Source organism: Myodes glareolus, chromosome 8 (genome assembly GCF_982192425.1).
Source record: "Myodes glareolus chromosome 8, mMyoGla1.1, whole genome shotgun sequence".
NCBI classification, from domain to species: Eukaryota; Metazoa; Chordata; class Mammalia; order Rodentia; family Cricetidae; genus Myodes; species Myodes glareolus.
The window spans coordinates 76,826,295-76,837,698 of record NC_142033.1 but is presented as its reverse complement, the minus strand read 5'-3'; the positions used below and the strand labels follow the sequence as shown (position 1 = coordinate 76,837,698).

At 46.8% G+C, this 11,404-nt stretch overlaps 1 protein-coding gene across 1 annotated transcript; it reads right to left on the bottom strand.

The window, feature by feature from the left end:
• Positions 1 to 6,153: 6,153 nt before the first annotated feature.
• Ppia (peptidylprolyl isomerase A) lies at positions 6,154 to 9,579 on the bottom strand. Its single transcript, XM_085692184.2, has 5 exons — positions 9,425 to 9,579; positions 7,457 to 7,487; positions 7,256 to 7,344; positions 6,680 to 6,852; positions 6,154 to 6,479 (listed from the first exon to the last, which is right to left on the bottom strand). The coding sequence occupies exons 1-5, from the start codon at positions 9,491 to 9,493 to the stop codon at positions 6,347 to 6,349; spliced, it is 495 nt and encodes a 164-aa protein (XP_085548310.1). The 5' UTR covers positions 9,494 to 9,579; the 3' UTR covers positions 6,154 to 6,346.
• Between the last annotated feature and the right edge of the window lie 1,825 nt (positions 9,580 to 11,404).

The window sequence follows — 11,404 nt, the reverse complement described above, 5'->3', positions numbered from 1 at the left end:
GCTCAGGAGTTAAAAGCTCTGACTGCTCTTCCAGAGGGCTTGGGTTTGAAAACTCCCAGCACCCGCATGACAGCTCATGTCTGTAACTTCGGTTCCACGTGACCCAACACACATGGCAAAACACTGATGCACATAAAATACTAAACATATAAATAAATGAATGAATGAATGAATAAATAAATAGGAGGTCTAGACAAGTTGGGACTGGAGAGATGGCTCAGTGATGAAGAGCACTGTCTACTCTTCCAGAGGTCCTGAGTTCAATTCCCAGCAACCACATGGTGGCTCACAATCATCTGTAATGAGATCTGGTGTGCAAGGATACATAATAGGATATTATATAAAATAAAAATAAATAAGCCAGGCATTGGTGATACACATGCCTTTAGTCTCAGCACTAGGAAGGTAGAAGCAGGCAGATCTCTGAGTTTGAAGCCAGCCTGGTCTATAGCACTAGTTCCAGGACAGCTAGCACTGTTACACAGAAAAATCTTGCCTGGGAAAACAACAAATATTTACATACACATCAACACACACACACACATACATACAAATATTTAAAAAGCATTGGCTACTCTTCCCAAGGTCCCAAGTTCAATTCCCAGCAACCACATGGTGGCTCACAACCACCTATAATGAGATCTGAAATAAATAAATCTTAAAAAAAAAAGAAAAAAAGGGGGGCTGGAGAGATGGCTCAGTGGTTAAGAGCATTGCCTGCTCTTCCAAAGGTCCTGAGTTCAATTCCCAGCAACCACATGGTGGCTCACAACCATCTGTAATGAGATCTGGTGCCCTCTTCTGGCCTGCAGGCATACATGCAGAATAATACTGTATACATATTAAATAAATAAATCTTTAAAAATAAATAAATAAATAAATATTAAAAAAGAAAAAGAAAAAAAGGCTGGGCAGTTGTGGTGCACACCTTAAATTCCAGCACAGAAGGCAAAGATAGGTGGATCTCTGTGACTTCTAGGCCAGCCTGGTCTGTAGATAGAGAAAGTTCCAGGACAGACTCAAAAGCTACACAGAAAAACCCTGCCTCCAAAAGACAAAACAAAAAATCTGAATGAAAAAGAACAAAAACAACAAAAATCTCTTCCTCCTCCATTTTTCTTGGCTCTCCAACACCTCTTTATTAGTCCTGCTGGCCAGGGGAGCCCCGGTGTGTCATATATCCTCATCATGCCCTGGCAATGCTTAAGCACGCATGGGCAGCCCGTTTATGGCGGTTCCCTAGTTGTTCCTATCCTGGGCAGTCCTAGATGCCTGTGTTACTGTCATATCCAAGGTTCCACAGCCTTCCTTTATGCTGTCTACCTAGCGTTCTTTGGGCCTTCCTCTTCACCTTATCCCGTGCACTCCTCCTCCAAGCAGTGCTATGTTCGAATATCTGTTGTCATTCATTCATTCATTCTTGTAACATGGCCCAAGTATCTCACGTGCCATTGTTGTATTCTGTAGTTTACTTTCTTCTGTAGATGGAGATGTTTCTTTTTTTTCTTTTTTCTTTCTTTTTTTTTTTCTGAGACAGGGTTTCTCTGTAGCTTTAAAGGTTGTCCTGGAACTCACTCTGTAGACCAGGCTGCCCTTGAACTTACAGAGATCCACCTAGCAATGGAGATGTTTTTTTCTTTCTTTTTTTTTAAGATTTATTTATTTATTATGTGTACAGTATTCTCAGTATTCTGTCTGCATGTATGCCTGCAGGCCAGAAGAAGGCACCAGATCTCATTACAGATGGTTGTGAGCCACCATGTGGTTGCTGGGAATTGAACTCAGGACCTTTGGAAGAGCAGCCAGTGCTCTTAACTGCTGAGCCATCTCTCCAGTCCCAGAGATGTTTCTTAATGTCCTTGTTGTGCAGTCTCTCTTTGTGTGACTGCCTATACCCTTTTGTCCAATCAACTTTACTTGTAAATGTTCATAACAATGAGTCATTGGTCTGGCTCAAGGCCTCTGGTTTCTGGTCCACCATCATTGCTGGATTTGCACCGAACCTCCTCTTGGATATCCCTCAGCCGCCCTGAGACATGGAAATCCTACAGGCATTGGTCCACAGGACTAGTCACTTCACAAGCTCTAGCAGCTCCTAGATGGGGTAGATGTTAGGGTGGGCCAACCCCAGACCTGGCTGTGGGCCTGAGTGGTAGTTGAGTTGGTCAGTTGAGTTGGGCCACTGAGACCACCCACCTCAAGCGATAGGCAGAGCCAGTTCCCCTAAGCCACTGGGGTCCGTTCTCCCTCACCCATGGTGAAGAGTGGGGCCATCTCTCCCAAGTGCGGAATGGAGACAGCTCTCCCATGAGGGTGGGCGCCCCTCTCTTGCTGCAGTGTCCAGCAAGGGCCAAGGCCAATATCTTTAACTGATGTCAAAATAAAACCATCAGGTGAAAAGTCAAAGGAGAGGGTGTTAACCCCTCAGACTTCTTGCTGCACAGAAAAAAAATAAATGGCACCTTTCCAGACCAGACACTGTTAATCCCAGCATTTGGAGAATGTCTGAGTCAGGATTGCTACACACTTGAGGCCAGCCTGTATTACATAGTTAGTTCCAAGCCAGGCTGAGCTAGATGAGAGCCTGCCCCACCCCCCACAGCTCCCTATCTCTCCTTCTCTTGCTCTCACACACGGTTTCCAGTGAGTGATAGGCCAGACACCACTTGAACCCGACATTGAATTTGGCCTTAGTGCTGAGTCAGCTTTGGTTTTGCGCTGCACAGAGCAGCACCTCTGAAAGTTTCCTAATGATGAGCTTGAAGTTGATTGAGCACAGTGGCCTGTGCCCATAGCCCAGCACTGGAGGATCCGACTGAGTTACACAGTGAGAGTGTCTCAAAAAATAAATAAATGCAAGCCAGACATTAGTGGCACACATTTAATCCCAGCACTCAGGAAGAAGAGGCAAGAGGCTCTCTGTTTAGGCCAGCAAGCTCCAGGACAGCTAAGACTACATAGAGAAACCCTGTCTTGAAAACAAAAAATAAATAATTTAAAAAAATGAATAATGAACTTGAATTCAATTAAACTTCTAGGCCTAACTTCCATTTACTTTCCAGAAAATAAACTGGTAGAACAAGTAAAGAATACAAACAAAATGATTAGGCAATCCAGAATTAGGGCTATTAGACAAAGCCTGAACTTTTTTTCTTAAGGTATTTTTTTAAAATATTTATTCATTTATTATGCATTCAATATCTGCCTACACGTGCCTGCAGGCCAGAGAGGGCACCAGATCTCATTACAGATGGTTGTGAGCCACCATATGGTTGCTGGGAATTGAACTCAAGACTTTTGGAAGAGCAGGCAATGCTCTTAACCACTGAGCCATCTCTCCAGCCCCCTTAAGGTATTTTTTTATATATTTTAAGAATTTTGGGTCAGGCGGTGGTGGCACACGCCTTTAATCCCAGCACTCAAGAGGCAGAGACAGGCAGATCTCTGTGAGTTCGAGGCTAGCCTGGTCTACAAGAGCTAGTTCCAGGACAGGCTCTAACAGAACAGAAACCTGTCTCGGGGGGAAAAAAAAAATTCATACATGTATGTAATCTACTCCCCATTTCCTTCCTTCCAACTCCTTCATGAATTCTCCTTAACACCCCATCCAATTTCATGTCCTATGTATGTATGTATGTATGTATTTGGTTTTTCATGACAGGTTTTCTTTGTGTAGCCCTGACTGTCCTGGAACTCCCTCTGTAGACCAGGCTGGCCTCTGCCTCCCAAGTACTGTGATTAAAGGTGTGTGCCACTACCACTCAGTAGTATTACTAGTACTACTAATAGTATTACTAACTAGTAATACTAACTAACTAGTATTGCTTGTATGTGTATGAATCAGGAGTATCCACTGGAGAATGGACAAAACAGACATTGTCACTTAGAAAGTGGAAAGACACAAAAGCAGAAGAGACAGGAGTATCTCTGTGAGTTAAAAGCCAGCCTGGTACAGAGCCTACCAGAATCATCGTGAGACTAAGAGCAAGTGCTGCAACAGGAACATCATCTCTCCAGCCACCTAAAGTTGCTTTCAGTGGGAAACAAAAGGTATTCCCGCTGGAGGCATAGTTCAGTGGTAGGACATTCACCTTGGATGTGTGAGGCTCTGATTTGTTCGTAACAAAGTCTCATTTAGCTTAGGCTGATCTGAAACTCCAGAATGAAGCTAGCCTTCAATTTCTGACCCCTTCTGTCTCTACTTCCTTAAGTGCTAAAAAATAGGCCTGGACTGACATGGCTGGCTGGAGGCTCTGGGTTTCAATCCTCAGCATGCTTTTGGTTTTATTTAGACTGTATCATGTATGAAGCCAAGCGTTCCTGACTGCTACAGGTAAAGTTAAGAAACGTGTTTTTTTTGTTTGTTTTAGACAGGGTTTCTGTTGCCCAGGCTGACTTAAAACTTGTTCCATAGACCAGGCTGTCTGCCTCTGCCTCCCAAGTGCTGGGGTTAAAGTTATGTGCCACCATACTAGGCTAGCATTGCCTTCAAATCTACTTTAAAAACTAAAACTATTCCTGCATATATGTATATGCACCATATATACTTCGTGCCTGTGGAGGTCAAAGTGGGTACTGGATCCCCTGGAACTGGAGTTACAGATGGTTGTAAACCACCATGTAGGTGGTTAGGACTTGAATCCAGGTCTTCTACAAAAGTGTGTGTGTGCTCTTAACCCTGAGTTACCCCTTCAGTCTGTTTGCATCCTTTTTAAAATAATGGAGCTGAGCCAGGCAGAGGTGAGAGGCAAAGGCAGGCGGATCTCTGAGTTTGAGGTCTACAAGCTACTTCCAGGACAGGCTCCAAAGCTACAGAGAAACCCTGTCTCAGCAAATAAAGAACTGGAAAGACAGTTCAGTGGTTAAGAGTGTATACTACCTCAAAATAACCTAAATAAAAATGTATTCTTGCAGAGGATCTAATGCTGGTTGGTTTCTAACACATCAGGTAGCTCACAACTCCAGCTCTCAACCCAACACCCTCTTCTGGCCTCCTGGGGCACCTGCATTCACAGGTGCATGTACACTCAAAAACTCATTAAGAATCTGAACTATGAGCTATAAATTTTGGATTGCTTTCTGTGCTGTGAACACCATGACAAAAAGAAACTTGAAGAGCAAAGGGCCTATTTCACCTTATGCTCTACAGTAGTCCATCATGGAGGCACACTTACTGGTTTGCTCCCCTGCCTAGGGATTGGCACCATGCACTGTGCTGAGCCCTCCATGAGTATGCCCAACTGATGTGTCACAGGCCAATCTGACGAAGGGGCAATTCCTCTATTGAAAAGTCCCTTCCCAGGTCTCTTTTTAGACTAGTGTCAAGCTGACAAACCTATGACATTTGATTCTAGTAACGTGATTCTGTTGTTAAAAAGGGCGTGTTTAACATACTCCAATTCCAATTAATTATAAATTACATATAAACAAAGATAACTTTAAAAATGTAAATATGAAATATTGGGGCTCGTGTTAAGTCAGTGCATAAAATAAAAAAAGTGCTTGCCACAAAGCCTGAAGACCTGAGGTCAAGTGCTGAGAAACAGTGGAAGAACCAAACCCTGAAAGTTGTCCTAAAAACTACACAAAATGAACACAAGCTGGAAAGCACTTAGGAACTGGATAGCTCAGCAGGACTAGAGTTCAATTCTCAATACATATATCAGTCGGCTCACAGCTCAAAGTCTGAAGCCTCCAGACCATAAAACACACGCACACCATGTAACCAAGAATAACTTATGAACTTGAGTGTTTTACCTATATGTATGCATGTTTGAGCACCAGGTTATCCTGAAACCAGAAAAGGCTTCATTGGTCACATGGGTTGCAAGATTAGCTCAGGTTAGTCAGGCTTGTACTCCTACTTTTGATCCTTTTGTCACCTCTGGGAGAAACAAATCTGGGAGGTTCAAAGATGGCTTAGTTGGTAAAGGTTAGGACTCACAGATCCCAATCTCACACTCACAGCAGCCCCCACAAAACCATAAATCTACAAATCTACATGTTTAAATACACTAAGTGAGATATTCAGTGACAAGCAGTTAAGACCTCTTGAGTTAGGGAAGACAAAATGGAGTACTGCTATCTTCAGTCAAAGTAACCTAACCAGCTGCTTAGAGACCTGTACCAACACCTCAACACAAACAATAACAGTTCTTACTTAGTTTTTATTCATAATCATAAACTTAACTCTGCAATCCAGCTAGACTTGAAGGGGAATGAGGAAAATATGGAACCCAAAGAACTTCAGTGAGAGCAGAGATTACAGGGTACTGCGAGCAGATGGGGCTGGGGTGCTCTCCTGAGCTACAGAAGGAATGGTCTGATGGGTAAGAAGTCAAAAGAATTAGAGTTGTCCACAGTCGGAAATGGTGATCTTCTTGCTGGTCTTGCCATTCCTGGACCCAAAACGCTCCATGGCTTCCACAATGTTCATGCCTTCTTTCACCTTTCCAAAGACCACGTGTTTGCCATCCAGCCTGTAGAAGAATGATCACCATCAGCAACTAGCAGAAGATGGCACACTGAGATAAAGACTGCTACAAGACAAATGCATGCACACATACAATCAGCACTCTCACAGGCTTGATTTCCACTAAGAGAAGAGAGGAAACACTGAAGAAACAAATGTCTCTCAGCAGGGTTGTGCTTTTTCAAATAGATACATTGTGTTTCTTACCACTCAGTCTTGGTGGTGCAGATAAAAAACTGGGAACCGTTTGTGTTTGGTCCAGCATTTGCCATGGACAAGATGCCAGGACCTGTATGCTTCAGGATGAAGTTCTCATCCTCAAATTTTTCTCCGTAGATGGATCTGCCGCCAGTGCCATTATGGCGTGTGAAGTCACCACCCTGTAACATCAGAGAAAGATCTGTCATTTAAGCAACGTAGCTGAAAAATCCTCAAGGTACAGCCTTAACACATTTCTAATTTTTGTCTCTGTGTGCACATTAAGCCACAGGATCTCAACTGCTATTCTCCAAGGGCCATCCAAATTTTGTTTCAGACAATTACAAGTTCCCCCATTGGCCTGGGGCCTAAAGTTTTGGCTAGGCTGGTTGACAGCATCAGAGCATTTGTCACCACACCCAGCTTTTACAGGAGCTCTGGGGACTCAGGTCCTCAGTAGCAAGCACTCCAGGGCTCACACCAGAACAAGGTACATATAGATTCTAGAAGGTCGGTGTGGAGAACATGTGGAATCCCAGTACACAGAAGGAAGAAAAGGAATTTAAGGGCCCAGTCAATTCATACCTGGCACATGAATCCTGGAATAATCCTGTGAAAGGAAGAACCCTTATATCCAAATCCTTTCTCTCCAGTGCTCAGAGCACGAAAGTTTTCTGTTAGAAAAAAAAAATACAGGTATTAGAAACAAAATACAGTATGTACACATATACTTTCTCTTTAAAATTGTTTTATCCACGAAACTTAAATTTAGAAAATCAAACCTACCTGCTGTCTTTGGAACTTTGTCTGCAAATAGCTGTAAGGAAAAAGGGACAGCTAGTTAATACATAGGTGATTATCTTCATGACTAATGCCCTTAGCTTAGGGATTTGTACATCATAAATTCATTTTCTCAGTAGGAGAGAATAATTTTCAAATCCCAGTAGGAATCACTCCTAAGTTTTAAGGGTTGGGTTGAGAAACATGAGAACCAAAATCATGCCAGAAACCTGGAGCCAGTCATGACTTAGAAATAGCGACAGACTCCTTAAATGTGACTCAAGAGCTTTTAATACATCACACCTATTTCTGAACAGACTTCAGGCTTCTCAAATATACATCACCTCCCCTAACTTCATGTTGGAATCTAAAATCAAAATTTCTGAAAGAAAACGCTGTCACACAATGCACAATCGGGTAAATAAGCTGTGTTAGTCACTGGCAAGGGAAATGTCACCTTCACCCTAGAGCTCTGAAGCATCAGGTTAAGTGGTCTTGGTACCTAGGTCCCTTACCTACTATTATGTGTTTTGAACCTTTCCTCAGTATTTACAAGCCCTTTCATAGTCGAAAACCACGAATTCTTTTTCAACTTTCCAAGATGATAGTAAATCAGTTATAGCATCTACATTCTCTTACAGAGATATACCTATGGCTTAAATGGTTAAATATATGGGTTCTTTTAAACCGCTTAAACTCTCTCTCTCAGAGCTTGGCAAGTCCACCTTCTTTTATTGCAAGTACTTCTTCGAAGCCCTTCTTGGCGGGTCCATCTCTATTCTCACCTACGGACCTGCAAGTTTTGTCTCACTTCCATTAAGCTCTGGCTAACCTGATACTGACCTGCTGCCCAGCACGAAGCCTTGGCCAAGTTTCCACAAGAGCCCTTGTCAATTATCAGCTCTGACTACAGAGAAACACTGGCCGAAGACTATTGTGCCGAGCACTGTGGTGGGCAGACAACGGGGAAATCTAGGTTTGGAGTTAAGAGAATCAAAACCTAACCACTGCTAGTCCTAGAGTAGTTTAACAAGACAGAGACTAAGCAACATTCAATTTCACTATGACCTAAGGCATGGTACTGTGGTTAACGAGAATATTTAATTTTGTAAAAGAAACACGCCTAGGATACTAATTACTATCTGATCTTTAAGCAGCTATTTAACACCTCCCAAACCAATTAGATAACTAACCACTGGCAATCCGCTTCGGTCAAATGCGAGACTGCAGCGTGGCCAGCCCTAACATGCCTGTTCCACAGAGGGCAATCGGGAGGGGTTCCAGAGCGCCTCCCCCGCTGCGCCATCACTGCGACGGGAGGCGGTCCTTGGGCACCCAGCAAAGGCCCGGCCTTTCCCGTTTCCGCTGGTGGGGTGGGGGACGTAGAGGGATGTTCTGGGCCTCTCTACGCAAACGTTACTGCTCCAAACCAAATGGAGAAACGCTCCGGTCACACTCGAGCACACCCGATTTACCGGGAACTAACGAGCAGGGACCGGATCATCCAGCCTTCGTCTTTGAGACCCTAAGTGGGGTCCCTGCTGCTGAAAGGCAGATCCCTCTGAAAGGCAGAGGGCTCGGGGGGAGATGGCTGGGAAGATGCCCGCGGGTCGGCGGCACCGCAGCCCAGCAGGGCGGGGCCCAACGGCTCCGAGACGGGAGAGGCGCGCCGAGCACGTGCGCCCGGCCGCGCAGGGCCCCACAGGGCGCAGCCACGTGCGCCTGCGGGCAGGCCGAGGCAGGCGGGCGGGGGAGGGGGCTGCCCCCTCCCCCCAACGGCCGCGCCCCGCCCGGCTTTGTCCGCCGCCTGCCCAGCCTCCCCGCGCCTCGCCGGCCTCCCAAAATGGCCCCTCGTCAGGAAATGGCGCCGCCGCCTCCAGTGCTCGCTCCCCAGGAGGGTGGGCCCGCGCCCGGGGGCGCCTCCCACTCCACCGTCCCCAGGACCCCACCCCGGAGCGCCAGCGCCCTCCCGACCTCGAAGGAGACGCGGCCCAAGGGCTCGCCATCGGCCGCGATGTCGAAGAACACGGTGGGGTTGACCATGGCTGCAGGAAGCGGCGAGAAAGGACAGCGGCGTCTGCAAAGCGGCACGAGCCTGGCCGCCCCGCTTCTTTTATACACGGCCTGGGCCCCGCCCACCGCCCTGTCGCGCGCCTGGACCTTGATCAATCGCAATTGCTTCCCAGACGGAGTGACGGCGCGGGCAGCCTATGGGCGCACGCGGGCTCGAGGTGGGGCGGGGAGTGAGGTGCGCGTGCGCCGTCGCGCGCGGAGGCAGGTTCCCGCCCGCGGGCTTCTACCGAGTGGCTGTGGCGCGGTCGGTGGGGGTTAGGGTCTGAGGGCAGTTGGGAGGGTGTCCACGCTTTCTGGCTGTCCTTAGGATCGCGTCGGGGCCTCTGGCCCTCCCCTGTGAAGGCGCGCATCTTCCCATTGCACAGAGAGAGTAACTGAGGTAAACACGGACCTCAAGGTCGAGCGGTTCTTCAAGGTCGGGCGGGGTCCTGCGGCGCGGCCTGCGCTGCGGAAACGCGAACCGGCATCCCTGGGCGGAGATCCAGGACCCGCATCGGCATCCTGCACTGGCAACCGCTTCCTGCTAGGTTCCTTTGAGCGCCTCCGTTTTCCTCAACTTTCGGAAGGGACACAAGCAGCCCCCTCTTTTGAAAGATTATGAAATACTTTTTAAATGTCCTACTTTCCAAAAATATCCTGCCTATTCTCCAAGAGGAAGCTATTTAAACAGGATCCTGGCCAGATCCTACCTGTAATTATTTTCTCCCCCCTCCCCCAGCAAGGTTTGGGTCTTTCTCATTTCATCATGAGGCCTAAGGTGTACACTCAATACAAGTGCTTTGAAGCAGGGTGGCACATGCCTGAAACCCCACCTCCAGGTAGAGTTCCTGACAGCCTGAGCTCTAAATGTGAGACCCCCGCCTCAAAAACAAGAAAGGAGGAACAAGAGAGGAACAAGAAAGCTTGACTGCGGGAAAGTCAGTGCTGCTCTCCCGCCGTCTGTGGGAGCTGGCTTCGAGCTGTAAGGCCTTAGATACAGCGCCTCAGGAATGTGGGTCTGGCCGTGCCTTATTTGGATGAATCAGACCAAGAGCACATTCGCTTGAACGACAGAATCTTGGTCGGCCGAGCTGGAATCTTCTGTACCAGTGTAGCTTTTATTCATATACCATCCTATAAACGTGCTTTTCTCAAAAATGTCCCTTATGCAAGCAGAAGGACCTGCGTTTGAATCCCCAGGACCCATACAAAAGCCAGGCCATAGGAAGGGGTCTCTAAGCCCCGGACCTGGAGGGAGTAGAGATGGTTGGCAAACCAGTCTAGACAAAACTGAACTCCGAGTGCAGTGAGACCCTTCCCCAAAGGGCGGGTGGAGGGGCTGGGGAGGTGGTTCAGTGGTAAGAGCACTTGCCTCCTCTCCCCCCGCCCCCGCCCCTGCCCCCGCGCAGTTGTGTTTTAGGAGTTTTTTTCCCTAGTCTGGGTTCAATTTCTTCTTCTTCTTTTTTCTTTTAAACTGAGGCCCTTTGCATGATATGTCTAAAGTCTTTTTTAATTTATTTATTTTTACTTTGTGCACATTGGTGTTTTGTCCCCCGGAACTGGAATTACAGACCGTTGTGAGCTGCCATGTGGGTGCTGGGAATTGAACCCCGGTCGTCTGGAAGAACAACCAGTGTTCTTAACCACTGAGCCATCTCTCCAGCCCTGAGTTCAATTTCTTAGTAGACACATCTGCTGATTGTGTGTTTCCTCTTTGAGGAAACTGTCTCAGGCTCCTGCCAGCAGCCAGCCCTGCTACAGTGGATCATATTCTCAAGCTGTGGACCAGGGTGAATCCTGCCGTTCCTTATGTTGCTCTTTAAAAATTATTTGATGGGCGTGGTGGCACACACCTTTAATCGCAGCACTAGGGAGGGAGGCAGAGGCTAGCTTGCTCTACCT